Here is a 25,676-nt window from a genome sequence, read left to right as displayed (position 1 = left end):
TTAGTGCAGAATTCTATCAAACCTTCATAGAAGACCTCATACCAATGTTATCCAAACTATTCCACAAAATTGAAACAGATGGATCACTACTGAATACCTTCTATGAAGCCACAATTACTCTTATACCTAAACCACACAAAGACACAACAAAGAAAGAGAACTTCAGACCAATTTCCCTTATGAATATCGACACAAAAATACTCAACAAAATTCTGGCAAACCGAATCCAAGAGCACATCAAAACAATCATCCACCATGACCAAGTAGGCTTCATCCCAGGCATGCAGAGATGGTTTAATATACGGAAAACCATCAACGTGATCCATTATATAAACAAACTGAAAGAACAAAACCACATGATCATTTCATTAGAAGCTGAGAAAGCATTTGAAAAAATTCAACACCCCTTCATGATAAAAGTCCTGGAAAGAATAGGAATTCAAGGCCCATACCTGAACATAGTAAAAGCCATATACAGCAAACCAGTTGCTAACATTAAACTAAATGGAGAGAAACTTGAAGCAATCCCACTAAAATCAGGGACTAGACAAGGCTGCCCACTCTCTCCCTACTTATTCAATATAGTTCTTGAAGATCTAGCCAGAGCAATCAGACAACAAAAGGAGGTCAAGGGGATACAGATCGGAAAAGAAGAAGTCAAAATATCACTATTTGCAGATGATATGATAGTATATTTAAGTGATCCCAAACCAGAACCACTAAAGTAGTGATCCACCACAGAACTACTAAAGCTGATAGACAACTTCAGCAAAGTGGCTGGGTATAAAATTAACTCAAATAAATCAGTTGCCTTCCTCTATACAAAAGAGAAACAAGCCAAGAAAGAAATTAGGGAAACGACACCCTTCATAATAGACCCAAATAATATAAAGTACCTCGGTGTGACTTTAACCAAGCAAGTAAAAGATCTGTACAATAAGAACTTCAAGACTCTGAAGAAGGAAATTGAAGAAGACCTCAGAAGATGGAAAGATCTCCCATGCTCATGGATTGGCAGGATTAATATAGTAAAAATGGCCATTTTACCAAAAGCAATCCACAGATTCAATGCAATCCCCATCAAAATACCAATCCAATTCTTCAAAGAGTTAGACAGAACAATTTGCAAATTCATCTGGAATAACAAAACACCCAGGATAGCTAAAGCTATCCTCAACAATAAAAGGACTTCAGGGGGAATCACTATCCCTGAACTCAAGCAGTATTACAGAGCAATAGTGATAAAAACTGCATGGTATTGGTACAGAGACAGACAGATAGACCAATGGAATAGAATTGAAGACCCAGAAATGAACCCACACACCTATGGTCACTTGATTTTTGAAAAAGGAGCCAAAACCATCCAATGGAAAAAAGATAGCATTTTCAGCAAATGGTGCTGGTTCAATTGGAGGTCAACATGTAGAAGAATGCAGATCAATCCCTGCTTATTACCCTGTACAAAGCTTAAGTCCAAGTGGATCAAGGACCTCCACATCAAACCAGACACACTCAAACTAATAGAAGAAAAACTAGGGAAGCATCTGGAACACATGGGCACTGGAAAAAATTTCCTGAACAAAACACCAATGGCTTACGCTCTAAGATCAAGAATCGACAAATGGGATCTCATATAACTGCAAAGCTTCTGTAAGGCAATGGACACTGTGGTTAGGACAAAACGGCAACCAACAGATTGGGAAAAGGTCTTTACCAATCCTACAACAGATAGAGGCCTTATATCCAAAATATACAAAGAACTCAAGAAGTTAGACCGCAGGGAAACAAATAACCCTATTAAAAAATGGGGTTCAGAGCTAAACAAAGAATTCACAGATGAGGAATGCCAAGTGGCTGAGAAACACCTAAAGAAATGTTCAACATCTTTAGTCATAAGGGAAATGCAAATCAAAACAACCCTGAGATTTCACCTCACACCAGTGAGAATGGCTAAGATCAAAAACTCAGGTGACAGCAGATGCTGGCGAGGATGCGGAGAAAGAGGAACACTCCTCCATTGTTGGTGGGATTGCAAACTGGTACAACCATTCTGGAAATCAGTCTGGAGGATCCTCAGAAAATTGGACATTGAACTGCCTGAGGATCCAGCTATACCTCTCTTGGGCATATACCCAAAAGATGCCCCAACATATAAAAAAGACACGTGCTCCACTATGTTCATTGCAGACTTATTTATAATAGCCAGAAGCTGGAAAGAACCCAGATGCCCTTCAACAGAGGAATGGATCCAGAAAATGTGGTACATCTACACAATGGAATATTACTCAGCTATCAAAAACGACGACTTTATGAAATTCGTAGGCAAATGGTTGGAACTGGAAAATATCATCCTGAGTGAGCTAACCCAATCACAGAAAGACATACATGGTATGCACTCATTGATAAGTGGCTATTAGCCCAAATGCTTGAATTACCCTAGATACCTAGAACAAATGAAACTCAAGACGGATGATCAAAATGTGAATGCTTCACTCCTTCTTTAAAAGGGGAACAAGAATACTCTTGGCAGGGTAGCGAGAGGCAAAGATTAAAACAGAGACTGAAGGAACACCCATTCAGAGCCTGCCCCACATGTGGCCCATACATATACAGCCACCCAATTAGACAAGATGGATGAAGCAAAGAAGTGCAGACCGACAGGAGCCGGATGTAGATCGCTCCTGAGAGACACAGCCAGAATACAGCAAATACAGAGGCGAATGCCAGCAGCAAACCACTGAACTGAGAATAGGACCCCTGTTGAAGGAATCAGAGAAAGAACTGGAAGATCTTGAAGGGGCTCGAGTCCCCATATGTACAACAATGCTAAGCAACCAGAGCTTCCAGGGACTAAGCCACTACCTAAAGACTATACATGGACTGACCCTGGACTCTGACCTCATAGGTAGCAATGAATATCCTAGTAAGAGCACCAGTGGAAGGAGAAGCCCTGGGTCCTGCTAAGACTGAACCCCCAGTGAACTAGACTGGTGGGGGGAGGGCGGCAATGGGGGGAGGGTTGGGAGGGGAACACCCATAAGGAAGGGGAGGCGGGAGGGGGATGTTTGCCCGGATACCGGGAAAGGGAATAACACTCGAAATGTATATAAGAAATACTCAAGTTAATAAAAAAATAATAATTCACCTGAAAAAAAAAAGAAAGAAAGGACTAAGACTGATAAGGTCAGCTTAACATGAAACGAAAATGATTTATTTAGGTTCTTCCATTTATGGACTAAGAGCCACAAAATTAAAAAAAAACAACTATGTAGCAGTTTAAGAGAGCAGAAGAAAGTTTTCTCCTACCTTCTGAGAAAATTCTCAAAGGTTCATAAATTCAAACCAATGTAAAATTTATTAGGTTACTTAAGAACAAATAATGCTCAAGTGCACATTAATATGAACCAATTCCAAGCAAATAGAGGCGTAGTCACATCTTCCTTACAGGTTGGTTTTTGAAAGTAAGATTTTGGGTGACGTGTTACCATGGATTTAAGCAAGAGGCCTAGGAAGTATCAATACAATGAACTCTAGTCCCTTAGAACTGGTTCTCATGATATGAGAAGGAATGGTGCAAGCTGTTAAGGAAGATGACCAATAAATAGTCCTACACAACTGTAATATCTTTAAACAATGATAACCACAACAATAAAAATGAATGGCCAATGGGGTCAGATGTCCACATGGATGAATTCTTTGTTGTTATATCTCGGGGATCAGAAATAGCTGTTTAATTAGACAGCAAACCTCAAGAAGAACCTACTACCATCAGTTTCCTACACCAGTATAATTTTTAATGGTATTTTAAATAACTATCTCTATAATGACCAATAAGTGGAGGTTTTATCTCTCATCAAAGAAGCTTCTTTCGGAAGCAGACAGAGATCATTTCAGAAATCCCCAACTGACCAAAATAAAGAGATAGCATGGGGTATTCAGTCACGATTGACAGAGCTACACTACAGCCTCTATCTCTAGGTTAAGGGAACTTCGTGAAAGACGGAGCAAAAGGATATTTAGAGCCAGAGGACTGAGATGTCTGCTGTCCAATAGTGTTTTCTCTATAGGACAGGAAGACTGCTCCAGCAAAATCTCTAATACAAAATACCTAAATAAGACTTGCACAATAATAACACCAATTAACATGTAAACAGGGAAGGAAGAAATCTCACAAAGCTTTATCCACAGTTGAAGAGCTACAAACAACTAATGGAGAAGGAAGAACAGTCTTCTTCACTTGACTGCAGTACACAGGGTCACCCAATCCCAAGTGATTGGCCCTAAATACATATACATTAGCAACACTAAAAAGCTGTTTTCATTCTCTCTCTCTCTCTCCCTCTGTCTGTCTCCCTTTCTTATTTAAAAATGAAGGATCATTAATTTGAGGGACAGTAGGTGACAAAGGAAGAGTTGGAGAGGAGCAAGGGAGCAACAGAAACAACATAAATAGAATACGCATACATGAATTTCTCAAATTACATTATGAAATTCTCAAATTAAAGAAAATAAAGATTCAGGGCCCACAACCATACCTCTTCATTTGTATGGCATATGCATATTTGGAGACTATAATAGCAGAATGAAATTGTACTAAAGAGATAAAAGTATTTACAATGTTCAAATTTTTCACTTTGTGCAAGAAATGCTCCAATCTCAGTCAAGAACCTTTCACTCTCCAGTGTTTTCTCTTACAATCCCATTTACAATCATATTGGATACAGCACAGCATTTCACACATTAACAATTGGAGACCATAAAATAGAAATAAACAATAATATTTAGTTAGTATTTGATTTAATTCTACTATCACAGACCAAATATCTAATTTTTTCAACAAAATATTTTAAATTTCAAAAAATGTAAAATAGAACATAATCCACCCTCATAAATAGAGTACATTAAGAAACTACATAACCAAAGAATTTCTCATCTCCAAGGAGAAAGAAACCAAAATAAGAAATCAGCAAAGCTCCCTTCTACTGGACGGACTATTCTTATACGGCCTTGAGTGAATGTAGAAATCTAAATGTCTTATTCGCCAAAAACAAAAAGCAATTTTCTAGCTAAACTCCCTTGAAACTCCAAATTCAAACCATATATCTGTTTGATCTACTGCTTAAAGTATCTGCTGGAAAACTCTTATTCCCATGAGTTAGAAGAGGATGAAGTAAGAATCCCGTGTTCAGATAATCCAGATTCCATGAAAACCACAATTGACCTTTCAGTTTCTTTAGGTAACTTCAGGTGTTTTCCACCTTTTAATCCTATTGGGAGGACTACATGGCATGAGTCTCTCTGAGTGATCCCCAAGACCCTGCAGCCCTCTGCAGATGATGTGTCCCTCTCTTGTAGGCCTAACAATTCCTATGCTCTCAGTTCACAGCTCCTGCCAAAGAGTAATTATGAGGGGGACCCCACCAGATTAGCACTGTCCTCCATAATATCCACGGGGAAGAAGAGGCGTAGGATCATTTTCAGGACAACTATAATAGGTATACGCCTGACATTTATCTGCCTTCTACTTTCCCGCAATATAAGCAGAGTTAATGACTAATATTGTCTCACAATCCCTTGGTTATTTTCTTCCTTCTTTTTATCTGGTGCAGAATTACTCAACAATGTCATTAATGACATTTTGGATCAAATAATTCTTGTGTAAACCTGTCTAATGTATTATAAGCTGTTTGGCAACAATCTGGTCTTCAGTTGGCTTCGTCACACCTGTCTATACCTATTGGTTAATACCAACTGAGCAGTCTTTGTAAAAGTTCAGTCATTGGAAAACATTTACTGGCGATACATTGATCTTTATTTCCAGATAAGGACCAGTATTTCAACACATCACTCATATAAATATTTAAATATAAATATAAATACAAATATTTAAATATAAGTATAAATATCAATACCCATGATCATTATGTTGATAAGATAAAGTTAAATATTTAAAGAACCAGGTTGTACTCCAAAGGCAAAGAAAAGAGGCTATTTCTTCTTACTGCATCACTGAGTGATATGGCACACTAAGAGTTACATCTCCTTGTTTTCTAGAATTTAGAGAATACCAGTTCTCTCAATAGACAAAGGCCTGGCAAACTTCTAAAATAAAAGGAGAGCTACAGCGTTTGATGACAGAGAAGAGAGAAGCTATGCAGATGTTTAGTGACTGGCCTTCTACCCACAGATCAGGAACTGTTCTTGTTTTGAGATCAAATATTCTACTCTCAATGGGGGTTTATCCCTGAGCCCCACTGCTAAGGACTCCTGCATAAAGGTTGGAAGGTAGTTGCAAAAACTTTGGACACTCTTGAATAGATTCCTATAAGTTCATCTGTATGGCCACTGAATGACACAGTAGGATGTATCTGAGGAATATATTTCAAAAACTTTAAAAAAAGAACAAACCAAAACAAATAAACAAAACAAAAACCAAACACATTTCGTTATAAAGTACCTACATCGTTTGTTTGTCTTGTTTGGGATTTTGGGTGGTGGCGGTGGCGGTGGCGGTGGCGGTGGCGGTGGCGGTGGCGGTGGCGGTGGCGGTGGCGGTGGCGGTGGTGGTGGCGGTGGTGGCGGTGGTAGGGTGTGTGTGTGTGTGTGTGTGTGTGTGTGATAAAGAGTAAAGAAAAGAAAGGTGTCAGAAATTCACATTTTTTAAAGTTATGTCCTTTTCCTCTAAACCACTAGAAGTCATAAGTCCAGGAAGGTCAAGAGGCAATAACATGAAAGAGGAAGGATAAACCAAAGCGAAGAATGGAAGAAAAGGGAAAGAGGTGATGACATCCCCTACATGACATTGACGTCCTGGACGAGGAATGATGGCGCTACAGATGAGGAATTGCGGAGTGGCTGAAACTAAGACAGTCAGGCCTGACCGTCACCCTGCAGGCTTTGCACAGAGGGGCACAGGCATGAATGCATGAATGATGTTCAACACAAAATAGCAAATTTAGTTAAAATGTTAGGAAAGGCTATATACATATAATATATGTATATTTATGTATATATAATCTCAATTGCCATATATTGCAATGCTGACTTGAAAAGTGGCAATCTTGTTGCAATGTCAAAAGATTGGACATGCCTACTTTCAAGTTTATGGTACCAAAATGATAATAAAATTTGTAATCTGAAAGAGAAAAATGAATCTATATGTTAATATGAAACACAATGACCAGCCAAGCTATTTGATGCTTCTAAGGTTTCATTTAGATGCTGGGAAGGAACAGCTGATGCTGTAAATAACACTGTTAGAACAATAATCAATTTAAGTCTGTGCTCCTCTAAGTCAACCATACCCACAAAGAGAAAATTCCATCTGTAATCAATAAAAGTACCCAATCCATCTAGTCTTAATGACAATACTACTGACCACTGCTCAGCAGATGCTGACATTATATATAATATAATAACATTATATATATACATATATATATATATATATATATGACAATTTGTGCTGAGTGGGTCACATTCTCTTGCTTTAGTAGAAATAAGAATTACCTAATAACACCCCTAAATAATTCATTGCCTGGGTGATATGCACTGATGTCCTGAATTCATATATACCCTCTGTAGTGATAAAATGAAGCTTTGAGTCTTTTTTCCCCAATATTCATCCTGGCCAGCTAAAGTTTTCTTGTTCATAAATAACTTAGTTGGACAGAAAATTACCTCCCACGTAATGACAAGTTCCGATCTGCTCCCACCACCTCCATTGATATTTACTGGTGCCACATTGGGGACTGCAGGAAACCAAGAGAAATGTGGATAGTTAGAATCAAAGGAATGTCTTCATCAAGAAGAGCTCTGTTTGGGAGGGCTTCACCTTTCAAAGCTCTCACACTGGCAAACTGAGTGTTGCATTTTTAATGAACATAAATGATGTTTACACATATCCAAATTTCTAAGAGAGAGGACACAGTTTTGTTTGATACATGGGCACCTTGGCTCCAAAATTAATTAAAAATCAAGTAACATCGTGTGTTTGACATTATTATGCATCATCTACTAATTGGCAAAATGATGTTGCTTTCAGATGGTAACGGTGACACTGCTGATTTAGGGCCTAATTATACAGTTGTGTTGTAAACAAGTTACTCAGGCAGTACATTAATTCATTATTTTTTTTTGTCAATACACAAGCTGGATGGTTTTTTTTTCTTTTCTAACCATTGGGATATTTTAACATGTAAAACTGAATTCTTGTACTTGAATTGCTCTGGAGTGAGTAAGTGTAGTTTTCAATTTTTCACTGGTAAAATCGGTGTTCTCCTCTAAAGAACCTGACTGAGGAGCTGAACTTCAGCTTACTCTTTGGATCTAAGACTAAGACACTGAAAACCCTGGTATAGTAAGAAGAAGAATATGCTCTTCAACTATGAGGGAAACATGGCTCAAGGCAAATGGTAAACATAACAAGTTCTGGTATATATCTCAAAGGGAGTAGTAAGTAGTCAGAATACACATTTTATCATATACTTAGAAGTCTTTAAAATATCCTATTAGCACAGTAGCAAAACCAGCCTAATCTGTAATGATGGGCAAAGCTTCTGAATATGACTTTTGAGCATTGAACTGTCTGAAGTTATTTAAATGGTACCATTTTTTGTCCAGGATTCAGAAATTTGGAATAATATCTCTAGGTATGGTGGGGATTTTACTCAAAGATGAAAATGTGTGTGAAGATGGAGTGCAGAAGGGCCAAGACTTTTCATGTCATTTTCTTTCAAGCCACTGGGACTATCTAAAGAGACCCAGGCTATTCGTGTCATTCTTCTGTGCAGATGGTTAGTTGCAGCAACAAAATATGGAAATCCGATGTTTTCTTTTTTTAACAATTATTTTACTCTTTTATTCATTTTTGAAAAAATATTTATTTATTATGAGTATACTGTATCTGCCTCCAGACACACATGAAGAGGGCATCAGATCCCATTACAGATGGTTGAGAGACACCATGTGGTTGCTGAGATTTGAACTCAGGACCTCTGGAAGAGCAGTCTGTGTTCTTAACTGCTGAGCCACCTCTCCAGCCCTTATTCTTTAACTCTTGCTGCACACAGCTAGCTTTACCCTCCTCCCCCTTAAGCTCGAATAAACTGACTTTCCAGTCATAATCTGATGTTCTTTCTTAAGATAGCATTTTCCCATCAGACATTTTAAGGTTCAATTTACCCTTCATTTTGTTTGCTTATGATCTCCTAAAGATCAGATGAGCATATGCCATACAGCCAAGTACTGACATTGATTTTGTCGAAGCGGAATGACCAGGCTAATATCTATAGAGTTACTGGGTATATAGCACTTAACACTGTCATGTATTCTTGAGACCTTTGCAAGTTCAGTTATGTAAGGAATATTTTTTTTACCTAGACGTACATGGTTTTCCCAGTTTCCAATATAATGAAAAGCAGAAAAGGCTATATTATAAACACTTATTTAAAAAAAATTATGTAGGTCTGTGTCTGTGTAAACGTGCACTATGAATTTGCAGGTGCCTGTGGAAACTAGAAGAGGGTACTACGTCTGGAAGGACAGGAGGCTGGGAGCTACTTAAGATGTGTACTATGAACTCAATCTAGGTTCATGGTTAATGAAGGAAATGAAGAGCTCTCAACTTCTGAGGCATATCCTCACTCTGTCCTTTCTTAACTCAATTTTTAAAGTAACCACTTTTAATAGTAAAACCACATTGAGGAAAAGATAGTCCTCGATGACTAGAAAGAAAGGGTGGGCAGGTGCTTTAGTGTGACACGGTCCTGTTTCAAACATCTATGAGAAACTCAAAGTTCAGAATAGCCATAATGGTAGCAGTAGGCGGACAAATGTTACTGCAATTACTTCACAATTGGAGTCAATTTTGCCAAAGCACCTAAAGAGAAAATGGAATCAAAATGGCTAATTTCCAGAATCAGGAGCTTCGCCTAAACCAGTGTCTAGGGTGGAGCTGCAACTACTGCTCATCTGGGTGGAAAGCAAACTATTAGTTAAACAAATCTTAGTTGTATAGAGCCATAGTTAAGGGTTCATATCAAAAATGTCATAAATAAAGAGTTTAGGTCCCATTCTTTGCTTTGTCCTCCATAAAATAATGAGTTCCTATTGAACTCTGTACTCCAACATGATTTAATTTGTATGAGCATTTCAGAATATAGTTTTTTCTATAATTAATTCTAAAATAAAAATATGGTATCAGGGTGGGATATGCATTTGACTGACATGGGACAGGCCGTGAGTTCAGTTACCAACATTAAAAAAAAATCAAAGGAACAAAAATTACTTTTCTTTTAAAAAGAAGTTTTGGTATGTCATAATTTTGAAAATATGTAGACTTTATGGAAGGTGACATATAACTCATGCTTGTTAAACTGAGGGAACAAGAACAAAGAGATTTTACATTGTATGGCTGAATAGGAAAGAGAACACTGTGAGCTTTGCCTGACCAAACACTAAGGATACCACTCTGGATGTGTAAGTTGAGGTGAGACAAGGAAGGTCTGCGATAAAGAACTTAGGACAGGATTTGGAGCAGAGTTGCACTTGGGCTTTGCTGTTCAGTGAACTAGTTGATGCTCAATTAGAAGTTTTGTTTAGTGAGATTAGAAATTACCTCATTTGCATGGAGGATAATTTGTATTATTTCTCTGTGAAGCTGTATCTCGATCAGAGTTGAAAAAAAAGATGAAAATGAATGCTGGCTGAGCCAGAGAGATGCTATATTAATTCCTTACTACCATGTTAATGAAAAGCCCTAACCTGTCTTCCAACTATACATTCCCTATTGGAGTTTGGGGTAAGAAATACATTAAAGGTTGCTTCTGCAAAACTATTTAGACACCTCTGCTTAACATTGTTTCAACTCAAATTCAATCCCTGACTGCGGGAATGAGATGGCTGAGATACACCTGGCTTTGATTCAATACAAAGGGGAAAACTAGAAGCACTAATACATCAACACTAATTTCGTTTTAAAATTTCTAAAGGAGCCACAGAGGCTTTTCTCTAAGAACCAGGACAGAAAAGTTCTTCCATGTCTTCTATAAACATCGATTTCTTACTTGATGCTTTGGTTCTCAGCAACTCTGATGGTTTGCTTGGCTCTCCAATTCCAATGTTGTTCCCAGCAACAACACGAAATTCATATTCCACCCAAGGACTCAAACCAATGACTGTTGCATTGTATGTCTGTCCATTGAGAATTTCAGGGACTAAAGCAAGCAAACAAAGAAAAACAAACAAAAATACTGTCAGACATCAGAACACAGCACTTAAGGTAATAGGCCCTAGTCAAGAGTCTAGAATTTTCCTGATACTCTGGATTATTTCCATAAGAAGCTCAAGATTTTTTTTCAATGTCTGTGAAGTTGATTTCTCTGGAGGAATATGTGGAAATTTTGGTGGGAGTTGGACTGAACCTATAGATGGCTCTAGGCAGTCTCGTCATTTTCCTGATGTTAATCCTGCCAATCAATTGCATGCACGGTCTTTCCAACATCCAATGACATTTTCAATTTATTTCTTCAACTTGTTTAAAGTTTTCAGTGCCTAATTGTTTTACTTGCTCAGTTAGTTATAAAATATTTTTAATTTTTGAGGCTATGATGTTTCTGTGTTTTATTTATTGGTCCGTTTGTCATTTTTATATAGGAAAGATGCTGGCTTTTGTGTGTTAATTTTGTATCCTGCTACATTGTTGAAAGCATTTACCAACTATAGAAATATCATAATGATGTCTTTAAGGACTGTTATGTAAAATATTATATCATCTGAAAGTAAACATACTTAGATATTTTTCTATCTTATTTGTATCCCTCTTGCCTCCTTCAATTGCCTTGTCCATATATTGAACGAGTATAGAGTAAACATTCCTGACACGTTCCTCTTAATGGGAATGCTTTGAGTTACTCTTCATTTAGAAGAGTGGCTATTGGCTTGCTATCAATCACCTTTATTATGTTGAGGTATCTTTCATGTCCCTAGTCTCACCAAGACATAAAATGAAGGGATGTTGCTTATTGTTATCATAACAAGCCTTTTCTGCACCTAATAGTATCTGTCTTTTAGACTGTTTAGATGATAGATTACATTTTTTGATTTCCATATGCACCCGTAGGATGAAGCTAATTGTTCATGGTGGGTAAGCTTTTAGACGTCTTCCTAACTTATTGTATAAATACTTTATTGAGAATTTTCACATCTATATTTATAAGAAATGTTGAGCTATACTTTTCTTCTTTTTTGTCAATTTGTTATGTAGATTTGGCATTAGGCAAGTGGGGGCTTCACAAAACAAGTTTGAAAATGTTTCTTCAGTTTTGCTTTCCCAGAATAACTTGTGAAATATTGGCATTAGATCCACTTTGAAGGTCTTGTAAAATTCTGTACTGGGTCCATCTGGCCCTAGATGATGTTTTTTTGTTGCTGGAATATTTAATTATGGCTTGTATTTAACTAGAGATTTGGGGTGCATATAGCCTGTTCATTTCATCCTGACACAACTTTCCTGAGCCCTGTATATCAAAACATGACCTCATTTCTTTTAGGTTTTATATTTGTTAGAATGCATACTATTTCTTTATGCTTCTCAGAATTTCCTCATTATTTGTTGTAAAGTCTTCTTTTTTTACTTCAAATTTTTGAAATTGGGATTCTTTTTCTCTTCGAATGCCTTGGTTATAAACTTCGCTTTGTTCTGAAGGATCAACTCTACATTCCATTGATTCTATTGCATATTATGTTGTTTCAATTTTACTGATTTCACTCCTGAGTTTCATAACATATCCCTATCTAATCTTGATTAATCTTTTTTTTAGAAAAATCTTTTAAGTGTATTATTACATTATTAGTGTGAGAAATCTGCAGTTTTATCATGGGGGTAATATATATTAGTAAAATAAGGGGTAACAAAACATGTTTATTAGAATTAACCAGTTAAAACATTATGAGTACTATTATTAGACAATCGTCAAAAATACCCTTGATCTCTTACCTGTGGCAACAGCTTGCCAGCCCACAGAGAAGGGTGTCCGAGTCTGAATGGTAAAAATTTGAATGGGGCTGTTATTATCAGGACCAGGTCTCCAGCTGAGCTGGGACGTGGTACTAGAGATGTGCTCCACTTTTACATCTTCTGGGGGACCAGGAGGACCTGGAGAAATATCATTTATGATTGCTGTGTTGGAAATATTTTAACACATCAACTGAAGACAAGAATGGTTTGTTTACTTGCCATATATAGAAAATAAATTACTGAATACAAACTATTTATAGCACACACTTAGAGATTAAGTCCTAACAATCCATTTTATCCTGATGTGTAATATAGATAACACATTAGATTAGAAATACCATCTATAGAGAGAAGGGACAACCATTTATTGAATAGCATAGAATAATGAGATTTCAAAACTTATATCCATTCTCTCTCCAAATGTAGCTCAAGTAAATATAATTAATATGGCCAAATGTAAAATCCCACATCACTTAGTCTGCATGGACACTAATAGTTTATTACAAATAGAAGGCAGTCTAAATATTAGGAATTGGTACAGTGTGCTAAGCACAGTCATTTGTGTGTGTGTGTGTGTGTGTTTGTGTGTGTGTGTGTGTCTATAACCACACAACTAATAAAATCAAATCTTGAAATTTACGAAACAAAAAGTTCCTCATCTCTTTATCCTCATTTAATCCCTCAAACAGCTGCCATTTATGTGTGGGCATTTCTGATCATGAATGAAAAGCAGAACCATTCTTTCCCGATTTCTGCTTACCTCTCACAATGATATCAGCGACAGCAGACAAGCGTTCTAGTGTTGTTTGTACTGTGCATAGATATTTTCCCGAATGGCCTAATTGAATATTCCTTATCATCAAATCCCCAACAGATTCCTGAAGACAGAGAGAGGGGTCTGGATGAAAACATAATCACACACAGCAGGTCCCATTTTCTTTACAGCTGGGTAGATATTAAACATAAGACAGTTTTGAAATTAGAAGATATACTGATTATTATAGTTTTCTATAATTGATCCCTTTTATTATCCCCTTTACTCTAATTGCATCCAGAAAACAAGTATTTCTTTGAAATACATAAAATAAAGCAAAACAAAAGCAGATGCAGCTTTATACCCAGACAGAGATTCTGCCTGCGAATAAAGACAGAGAAAATGATTATGAACCATGTTGAGTCAAATAAAACGTTATTTGTTTTATGAAGAACTTAACAATTTCAGACACTTACACCCCCAATTCGTTCAAAATGAGCCACTCCTTTCTTTAAATCTATGACATCTCCATTGAAGTACCAAACAAAGAGAACTTCCATGGTGGGATCATGAGACACCTGGCAGGGTAAGACAATGCTCTCTCCAACTGTAACATCCATTTTAGACGGTGGTACTGTAATGACCGTTCGCTCTATTGAGAAAATATTACTTGTTAAAATCTTTTTAAAATGTCAGGATATGATTGTATAATACACATTTTAATGGGATGCTAACATTAGAGGTTAGTAAGCCATCAAAATATTCAGTATAAAAACATCTTTCATTTAAAATCTTATACATACCACCTTGCTGTTTAAGATGTAGACCTGCAAATCAAGACAACCCTGAGATTCTGCCTCATACCAATCAGAATGGCTAAGATCAAAACTCAAGTAACAACACACGTTGGTAAGGATGTGGAGAAAGAAAACAATCCTCCCTAGTTGGTGGGATTGCAAACTTGTACAACCACCCTGGAAATCAATTTGGATGTTCCTCAGAAAATTGGAAATAGAACTACCTAAAGACCCAGAAAACCACTCTTGGGAATATACCCAAAAGATGCCCCACCATGCCACAGGGGCTCACGTTCCACTATGTCAATGGTGGGCTTATTTGTTTCAGCCAGAAGTAGGAAACAATCCAGATGTCCCACAACACAAAAATGGATACAGAAAAAATGGGGTCCATTTACACAATGGAATACTACTCAGCCATTAAAAATGAGAACATCCTGAGATTTACAGGCAAATGGATGGAACTAGAAAATATCATCCTGAGTGAGGTAACTCAGACCTAAAAGAACATGCATTATATGTACTCACTAATATGTGGATATTAGTCAAAAAAGTGCAGAATACTCAAGATATAGTCCACAGAACTCAAAAAGGTCAACATGCTGAAAGGTCCAAGTGAGGATGCCTCAGTCCCACTTGGGAGGGAGAAGAAAATAACCATAAGGGGGAAAGGAGGGAAGGACTGGTGAGGGAAAGGAGACAAGGAGGGAAGAGGGGAACACGATCTGGTGGGGGAAAAGGACTGAAGCCCTGATGGACAGCAGAAAGAACGAAAACAGGCAACCTTGGGAGGTAGGAGGTTGGGAGGACCCTCCAGAATGCACTAGAAACCTTGGAGGTGACAAAACCTAGGGATTAAAAGGGGGGTTGGAACCTAGATGAAATGCCCTACAGTGGGGAGAGGGAACTTATTGAACCAACCTCCAGCAGAAATACAGGGCTTAAAGTGAGGGATGGGGTTGCTGTCCCACAGTCAAACTTTGACCCATAATTCTTCCTGTCTGAAAGAACTGTAGGGATCGAAATGAAGAATAGCCTGAGGAAAAGAAGATCCAGAGACAGGCCTAAAGGGGATCCAGCTCAGGGTGGGGGTTGGGGGAACCCAAGGTCTGACACCATTACTGAGGTTATGGAGAACTCACAAAAAGGGACCTAACATGACTGCCCTCTGAAAGAGCCAACAAGCAGCTGAAAGAGTCAAATGCAGATATTTGCACCCAATCAGCAGAAGCTGCTGACCCCTGTGGTTAAATAATGGAAAAGGTGGAGGAAGCTGAGGAGGACCCTGTAAAAGGACCAGCAGTTTCAATTAACCTGGACCACTGAGATCTCTCAGACACTGGATCACCAACCAGGCAGCACGCCCCAGCTGTTATGAGGTCCCCAACACATATACAGCGGAGGACTCTCTGGCCTGGGTTCAATCAGAGAAGATACATCTAACCCTCAAGAGACTGGAGGCCCCAGGAAGTTTAGAAGTCTGGTGGGGTAGGTGGGGTGGGGACATCCTAGTGGAGATGGGGGTGGGGGAAGGTATGGGATGTGGCACAGTAGGAGGTCGTATTGGAAAGGGAATAAATCTAGAGTGTAAAAAAAATAAAAAAAAGATATAGACCAATAATTCATCTGTACCACCCTTTACCCAAATCTCTGGAAACACAGCAGAAGAGGGGGCACAAAGATCCTAAGTGTCAGAGTGTGGGAGACCTGGAGACAAGCAGTAGCTTCTGAATTTGACAGAACTGCTTTCTTAATGATGTTGCAGTAGCTGTACCTGTTTTCACTAGATGAAGCCAGTAAATATTGTAACATAGATAACAGAAGTATTGAGACTCACATAAGATTGATGAACTAAGGGTACTCAATAGTTTCTGGGAAAAGGAGAGTCAGTTTTCATAATGTTGTGGCCCCTGATAATTGAAAATAATTCAGTAAATGATTCAATGTCCATGAAAACACAGGAAACCCAAATTGGATTTAAAGTTGGTTATTTTAAAAAGGATATTCCATATACATTTTTAAAAGTGCTTTAGTTTGATTTGTCTTTTCCCATAGTCCCTCTTTTTCTGTGTATATAAGAGAAAATGGGCCATATTTGTTTTTTGAGTACTGGGTTACATCAAGCAAAATGATTATTTGTAGCTTCACCAATTTACCTGCAGGTCTCATAATTATAATTTTGTTAACAGTTGAATAATCATCCACTGTGCATTTGTACCAACCACACTTTCATTATCCACTCTTCAGTTTTTGGGCATCTATGCTGTTGACAATTTCTCACTATTTGGAATAGACATCAGTGAACAAGGATGACGTAGAACTTCTGTAGTAAGAGGTAGATACCTTTGAGAATTTGCCCAAAAGTAGTACAGCTGTACCCGTTATAGATGACTTCCCGGCTTTTGAGGAACCCTCATACAAATTACCACAGTGGTTGTCCTATTTAGCAACCTACCAACAATGAATAAGTCTTCTTCTTTCTCCTCATCCTCACATCATGAGCTTTCGTTTGTTCTACTGTTCTTGGTCATGATAACTGCTGTAGGGTGAAATAGCAAAGTAGTTTCACTTTACATTTCTCTGATGGCTAGAGAGAGGGAACATTTTAAAAGTGTTTTTCAGATTCTCCCGTTTCATCGTTTGGGAACTCTTTATATCTATACCTCATTTTAAAATGGTATTTTTTTATTGCTCAAGGTTTTCTGTTTGTTAGTTAGTTTGCTTTTGCTTTGTTTTGTTGTGCCTTACAATTCTAGGTGTTGACCTTCCGTCAAATGTATAATTAGTAAAGATTTTTCCCATTCTGTAGGCTGCTGCTTTACTCAGTTGCTGATATTCTTTGCTACATAGAAGCTTTTTAGCTTCCTGGAGTCTCATTGCTCTTAGTGGCATGCGATCGGTATTCTCAATGGTTATGCTTTTCTGTGCCATATGTTTCCCTGTGACAAAAAAACATGCCTATTCCCAACTCTCTTCTTTCAGATTCTGTATATGAAGTCTTATGTTGATTTCTGTCATCTCTGGAGACCTGTTAACATAGAAGCTTCCTAAAATATAAACATTAGTTGGAGTTATTGTATGATTGGAGAAATAATGCTCCAGCTAGGTATCTTATACCACCACTTAACCCCTACTACCAAGAAATATTAAGTCTTGTTGAGTTGTGGGCCAGTCAGCCTCTATGGAAACCCCAAACATTGCAAGAAATTGCCAAGATTGTTAGTTACATTCCAAATTCTGATCGTAAGGCTCTATTGAAGACACACTTATGTCATAAAGCATAGAGAAATTTAGCACGTGCCCAACTAAAACCTTCACTCGTACTGACTAGCTTTCATAGTTCTAGACGGTACTTTTCACACTACAGGTAAAGAAAATTAGTAATGAATATCACCCAGTTATAAACCCCGTGACTGACAAGGGTGAACTACCTGTAAGGTAAACTAGTTTAATAGTGATACAAAGCCTGTGGAAATAACGGAACATTTTTTGATTGGATGTAAGGTCTACTCGATGAGATGAAATGAATACCTAACCCTGAATAGATTTCCAATAGCCAGAAACTAGATTAGGTCATGGGTTCAATTGAGAATGCACTATTATTATTTTGCTAAAGAAACATAGTAATAATATGACTCATAATTATATCCTCCTACGTCTGTAGAGCCCACATTCACTGTCATCAGAGAAACTTCTTGAAGTAGATAACTAACAAGATAGTGAGTGAGAGGCTTTGGAGAACTCAGTCTTGAATGGGATTATTTTCATCAAACTCCCCTCCACAAAACACAGGGACCTACAAGGAAGAAGATGCTAAAATAATTTAAAAATTTAAAAAAAGGCAGTGGATGGGTGGGTGGCTCCACAGGTTGATAGACATTATTGCAACATTTACAAGACCAGCATAAGTTGAAAATCAACAAAATGCCATTGTGCAGAAGGAAAAGTATACATAAAGTTTCAGCCTTCGCCAAGAAGCTGCTTAAATAAATACATGTTGGTAATGGAAAATCAGGTTTTCCATATTAGATCCATTCTGTTATACACTAATCAGAGAAAACTCTGAAGAAGGGATTTAATAGCTGTTTGCACCCACAACTCTAAGTCTTCCTTACCGCTTTCCCAACTGATATCTAACATTTTAAACAACGTTTTTTAGTAATTATGGCAACATTATTCTCTAGTAGTTTCTTTGAGAAAAAACACTAATATCTTATTTATATTTGTGGGCGATGAGTTGGCTAATTAGATGTGTTGGTAGAGTCAAACCGTCCTGATTTAAGTTTTTAGATCATGCAATTAAAATAATTTTTAAGCATTAAAAATGACAACCACTTCTTCTTTAAGATGGTACACAGTGGTAAAATTAGACTAATTATTTCCTATATGCATTGTTCATTGATTATACAATGACAAAGCTTCATGAATAAGAGATGATCATAGTATGATATATAATTATTATACTTTCATTAGATTACCCCAGCTTTTAAATGTATAACAATCATTTATTGGGGACTTCTCACCTATCCATACTTCTGTTAAGCACTAGATACATAATCGTTGGCGGTAGGGCTGTCAACCAAAGCATTAAGTAATAATATATACACTAGGAAGTAAACAAGATGATCTTGGGGTTTCCTTTGATAAACAAAGTCATATGCCCTCATTAAACTTCAACATCTTGTTTCTTTTCTCTAGCTCTAGTTACTAAGTGAGTTTTATTGGGGCACATTTGTTAAGATCTCTGATTTGTTTATGAACAGAGATCAAGATTTGGTATTTTAGTTTGTCAACCTGTACAAGTAATTAATACCAGAATTAATGGAAACTAAGCTTATGGAAATTTCTAAAAACAAAATTCACCAAATAATATGCTTTAATAATAAGAATGTAATGGCATCCATGCAAACAAATAAAAATTTATGCTTAAATTTTTAAAGGAAATACAGAAACTTTCATGAATAAATTAATTTACTAAATTTCAAGATTCTAAGTAGTGTTTTTCTCCTAAAGTCACAGTTGGGCTTATTCTTCTTATTTTTTTCTTTCTTTCTTTGTAATCTTTTTTTATTAGATATATTTCTTTACTTACATTTCAAATGGTATTCCCTTTCCCGGTTTCCTATCCCTAATCCCCCATCCCCACCCCCTCCCCCATACGGGTGTTCCCCCCATAACCCCCATGCCCCCCATAGACATTCCCCTGACCTGGGCAGGTCCAACCTTGGGAGGACCAAGGGCTTCCCGTTCCACTGGTCCCCCAACAAGGCTGTTCTCTGCTACATATGCAGTTGGAACCCTGGGTCAATCCATGTATAGTCTTTAGGTAGTGGCTTAGTCACTGGAAGCTCTGGTTGGTTGGCATTGTTTTATTTTTTTTTTACATTTTATTTTTTTTTTATTAACTTGAGTATTTCTTATATTTTCCCGATATCCGAGCAAACATCACCCTCCCCCCTCCCTTTCCTTATGGGTGTTCCCCTCCCAACCCTCCCCCCATTGCCGCCCTCCCCCCACCAGTCTAGTTCACTGGGGGTTCAGTCTTAGCAGGACCCAGGGCTTCTCCTTCCACTGGTGCTCTTACTAGGATAGTCATTGCTACCTATGAGGTCAGAGTCCAGGGTCAGTCCATGTATAGTCTTTAGGTAGTGGCTTAGTCACTGGAAGCTCTGGTTGCTTGGCATTGTTGTACATATGGGGTCTTGAGCCCCTTCAAGCTCTTCCAGTTCTTTCTCTGATTCCTTCAACGGGGGTCCTATTCTCAGTTCAGTGGTTTGCTGCTGGCATTCGCCTCTGTATTTGCTGTATTCTGGCTGTGTCTCTCAGGAGCGATCTACATCCGGCTCCTGTCGGTCTGCACTTCTTTGCTTCATCCATCTTGTCTAATTGCGTGGCTGTATATGTATGGGCCACATGTGGGGCAGGCTCTGAATGGGTGTTCCTTCAGTCTCTGTTTTAATCTTTGCCTCTCTCTTCCCTGCCAAGGGTATTCTTGTTCCCCTTTTAAAGAAGGAGTGAAGCATTCACATTTTGATCATCCGTCTTGAGTTTCATTTGTTCTAGGCATCTAGGGTAATTCAAGCATTTGGGCTAATAGCCACTTATCAATGAGTGCATACCATGTATGTCTTTCTGTGATTGGGTTAGCTCACTCAGGATGATATTTTCCAGTTCCAACCATTTGCCTACGAATTTCATAGACTCGTTGTTTTTGATAGCTGAGTAATATTCCATTGTGTAGATGTACCACATTTTCTGTATCCATTCCTCTGTTGAAGGGCATCTGGGTTCTTTCCAGCTTCTGGCTATTATAAATAAGGCTGCAATGAACATAGTGGAGCACGTGTCTTTTTTATATGTTGGGGCATCTTTTGGGTATATGCCCAAGAGAGGTATAGCTGGATCCTCAGGCAGTTCAATGTCCAATTTTCTGAGGATCCTCCAGACTGATTTCCAGAATGGTTGTACCAGTATGCAATCCCACCAACAATGGAGGAGTGTTCCTCTTTCTCCACATCCTCGCCAGCATCTGTTGTCCCCTGAGTTTTTGATCTTAGCCATTCTCACTGGTGTGAGGTGAAATCTCAGGGTTGTTTTGATTTGCATTTCCCTTATGACTAAAGATGTTGAACATTTCTTAGCTCCTTCAGCTCTTCTGATCCTTCCTTTAATTCCCCCCCCAAAGGGGTCCTATTCTCAGTTCAGTGATTTGCTGCTAGCATTGTCCTCTGTATTGGACATACTCTGGATGTGTCTCTCAGTTGAGATATATATCCGGTCCCTTTCAGCATGCATTTTTTAGCTTCATCAATCCTATCTAGTTTTGGTGGCTGTATATATATGGTCCACATGTGGGGCAGGCTCTGAATGGCCATTCTTTGAGTCACTGCTCTAAACTTTTTTCCATATCCCCTTCTATGGACATTTTTTCCCATTTAAGAAGGAGAGGGAGCATCCTCATTTTGGTCATCCTTCTTCTTGAGCTTCCTATAGTCTGTGGATTGCATCTTGGGTAATTCGACCTCTTGGGCTAATATCCACTTATCAAAGAGAGAATCCTGAGTTTGTTTTTACTTCCTATTGTGTGCTCAAGACTGCATTTGTTTTAGCTAATCCATTTTTAGAGTACTTCTAGTCTTACAATTACCTTATAATAATTTATTTTCTTATAGATTTATTTTGGTTCAGGTTTTATTACAATGTCTTACTCATTTCTAAATATTGACTCTGGGCAAGTTACTCAATAGATTTTGTTTGTTTGTTTTATACTAGTTCATTTAATGACATACCTAAACTATTTTCTACTTTTTTATTAAGCTGAATATTGAACAAAATTACATTAAATAAAGCTGTTTGTTTATATATGCATTATATACAATTTAATTATCCCTTCTGAATGATTTATATCAATGGTTATAATAAATAATTTTTTAACATTTAAAAAACTAATAATGTACATTTCCCTTGTAATGGGGGAGACTGTTATGTGTGAGCTTGTACTATTGTATACTGTTCTATATAATGCCATTCTATTGCCAAAATGTTAGCAGTTCTGTGCAAAGTCACTACATTAATATGTTCTTCTGTTGAGGAATTAGTTTACTGAAGACAAATTGCATTAACATAGAAGCCCATGGTAAAGAAGAATTCCAGGCAAAGCTCAAGAGTAATAGGAGAGAACAACACTCTCTATGCTGCAAAGGATTTTATAAAGAAACCTGTTTGGAATATGCAAGGGAGCCATTTTGCTATAAAATCTTGGGTGACCCAGACAGGAAGACATGAGTGACTGTGGAAACAAGAAGTCCTCATACAATCACAAACAGGAAAGAGACAGACCTCATCAAGTCACGTAAGTGTTAGGTCCCACTGTGAGATAAAATAGGAGCTAGGTTCAAAAGATAAGGAAAATTGTTTTTAAGTTAATAAAGGGCATTTTTAAGTTAATAAAAGGCATTTTTCTTTAAATAGTTTACTATCTATAAAATTTAATAAGTGTAATATTGATACATAAGTAGTATTTATGTATTCTAACACATGTTTCGACTATCATAATTTAATATAAAATACAATCTAAATACTATAACATATATCTTGATTATTGTATTTTTCTTACTTGCTTCTCTGAAGACTCATCAGACTGTTGGAATCTATATTTTTAGCAGCTTCATTTTGAATTGAGGTAATTACTTGTGCTACATTTCTGCTCTTTGCAAGTGCGTGATAAATGCTTTTTTTTTTTTGATAAATGTTTTATTTTCTGAAGGACCTTTCAGGCCAACATAACATTTTTAGAACTACTAACTGCAGTTTCAGACTGCAAAATTACTGTGAACTTCTGATAAATTACTTTGAAATGTAAATTTAGAATATTTAGAGCCGTTAATAGACATGCAATAATCTTATTTTAAAATAATTTCAACTCTTGGCACTAAAAAATCTAGTTTATGTAAGTTTTCATTTAATTTTTTCAGGTCAATGTATATGAAAGAACTTTGATGATTCTGATATGGGGTATAAACTATGAACACGGTAGAGGGAGCTGATGTAGATTTATGATTTGTGTATTAGTTCAAAAATCACTTCTTCATTCCATTTTGTATTTTAAATTACAAGAAAAACTCATTAATATTTGGTTTTTCTGAAGCTTCATATAAAAATAGTGCTTTTGTCCTTGAATCAAATAATCTTCAAATTAAATTTTTATTTCTAGCCCTGTGGATATTAGTTTTACCATGTCACAAGAGTGTTCAAAACTCATAGATTTTTAAACTCTTTGAAGAATTCATGCAACCACGTGATATACTTTATTGCACTGCCCAAACATATAAGTATGCTTTATTTGTAATAATTTGCTGGAAAAGTTTTTGCCTGCCTAATAACAGTTCCTGCCTTGGTCCTAAGACAGAAATGTTAACATCAGTAAAAAATGCCACAGCAGCATATAGGCAAGCTGGCCTGTTCTCAGCCTGAAGGCAGCCACTGGATCGCAACATTTTCTGATCAGCAGCCTTTGCTGCTGTTCACAGCTGTTTTCTACTGCTACCTCTATTATCACATGTAGCCACATGGATGTGGATCCTAATGTCCTTACAATCTCATTTGGGAATCAGGCTCTGCTGACAGTCATTAGGCTTGAATATGCATACCTGCACAATGGGCCACGTTTTCACATGCTTGCTGTAGGCCTGAGCTCCTGCAGAGAATCATCATCTTGCATATATATCTATGCATGCTCCACCACACCACTAGACATTACTTAGAAAACAAGTGCAGTGATGGGCAGAGAGACAGTATCCAAATTAACAAAATCAGAAATGAAAAGGGAGACATAACAATAGAAACTAAGGAAATTTAAAAAAATACCATATCCTACTACAAAAGCCTATACTCAACAAGTTTGAAATGAAATGAACAATTTTCTAGACAGATACCAGGTACTAGGTACCAAATTTAAATCAGGATCGATAAACCATCTAAACAGTCCTATAACCCCAAAAGGAATAGAAGCAGTCATAAAAGGTCTTCCAACTAAAAACAAACAAAAAAACCAAAAAACAAAAACAAAAGCAAAACAAAACAGAAAAAACAAATAAACAAACCCAGGACCAGATGGGTTTAGTACAGAATTCTTTTTAGACCTGCAAAGACTATCTAATACCAATACTCTTCAAACTATTCCACAAAATTAAAACAGAAGAAACACTACCCAATTCGTTCTTTGAAGTCACAATTATGCTTATATTTAAACCACACAGGACCCTACAAAGAAAGAGAACTACAGACCAATTCCCCTCAGGAACATCGAAGCAAAAATACTCAAAAATATTCTCAAACCCAAATCCTGGAAGACAAAATTATCATTCACCATGCTCAAGTAGGCTTCATCTCAGGGATGCAAGGATGGTTCAATATATGGAAATCCATCAATGTAATCCACTACATAAACAAACTCAAGGATATAAAACCACATGATCATTTCATTAGATGCTGAGAAGGCATTTGACAAAATTCAACATGCCTTTACGATAAAAGTCTTGTAAAGAGGAGGAATTCAAGGCCCATACCTAAACATAGGAAAAGCAATATACAGCAAACCAGTAGTCAATATCAAAATAAATGCAATGAAACTTGAAGTAATCCCACTAAAATCAGGGAGTAGACAAGGCTGTCCACTCTCTCCCTACCTGCTCAATATAGTACTTAAAGTCCTAGCTAGAGCAATTAGACAACAGAAAGAGGTCAAAGGGATACAAGCTGGAAAGGAAGAAGTCAAAATATCAGTTTACAGAGGATATGATAGTATACGTAAGTGACCACAAAAATTCCAGAAGAGAACTCACAGCTGATAAACAACTTCAGCAAAGTGGCTGGATATAAAAATTAACTCAAATATATCAGTAGCCCTCCTCTACTCAAAGGATAAACATGAGGAGAATGAAATTAGGGAAATGACACCCTTCACAATACCCACAAATTATATAAAATACCTTGGTGTGACTCTGACCAAGCAAATGAAATACAAGTACTGTATGACAAGAACTTCAAGTCTCTGAAGAAAGAAATGAAGGATTATCTCAGAAGATGAAAAGATTTCCCATGATCATTGATTGGCAGGATTAATATAGTAAAAAATGGTCATCTTGTCAAAAGCAATTTACAGATTGGATACAATTCCTAACAAAATTCCAACTCAATTCTTCATAGAATTAGGAAGAGCAATTTGCAGATTCATTTGGAAAAGCAAAAAACCCAGGATAGTGAAAACTATTCCCAACAATAAAAAACTTCTGGGGAAATCACCATCCCTGACCTCAAGCTGTATTACAGAGCAATTATGATAAAATCTGCATAGAATTGGTACAGAGATAGGCAGATACAAATAGTATGCACTCACTGATAAGTGGATATTAGCCCAAATGTTTGGAATACCTAAGAAAAAATTCACAGATCATATGAAGCCCAAGAAGAAGGAAGATCAAAATATGGATGCTTCATTTCTTCTTAGAAGGGAGAACAAAATACTCACTGGAGGAAATACTGGGACAAAGAGTGGAGCAGGGACTGAAGTAAAGGTCATCCAGAGACTGCCCCACCTGGGGATCCA

General features: G+C 37.3%; 1 protein-coding gene across 2 annotated transcripts in view; it reads right to left on the bottom strand.

Annotated features, from left to right (window-relative positions):
* The window catches only part of Cntn6 (contactin 6), a 396,250-nt gene that overhangs the window by 20,392 nt on the left and 350,182 nt on the right, over nt 1-25,676 (bottom strand). For both annotated transcript variants that reach the window (XM_039107156.2, NM_013225.2), the window contains exons 13-17: nt 14,249-14,424; nt 13,779-13,896; nt 12,998-13,156; nt 11,067-11,216; nt 7,681-7,751 (exon numbers count right to left, since the gene is read on the bottom strand). In XM_039107156.2, the coding sequence (XP_038963084.1) occupies nt 7,681-7,751; nt 11,067-11,216; nt 12,998-13,156; nt 13,779-13,896; nt 14,249-14,424 (674 nt within the window). The remainder of the gene's footprint in view (nt 1-7,680; nt 7,752-11,066; nt 11,217-12,997; nt 13,157-13,778; nt 13,897-14,248; nt 14,425-25,676) is intronic.

Source organism: Rattus norvegicus, chromosome 4 (genome assembly GCF_036323735.1).
Source record: "Rattus norvegicus strain BN/NHsdMcwi chromosome 4, GRCr8, whole genome shotgun sequence".
Taxonomy (NCBI): Eukaryota; Metazoa; Chordata; class Mammalia; order Rodentia; family Muridae; genus Rattus; species Rattus norvegicus.
This window is presented reverse-complemented; position numbering and strand designations above follow the sequence as displayed.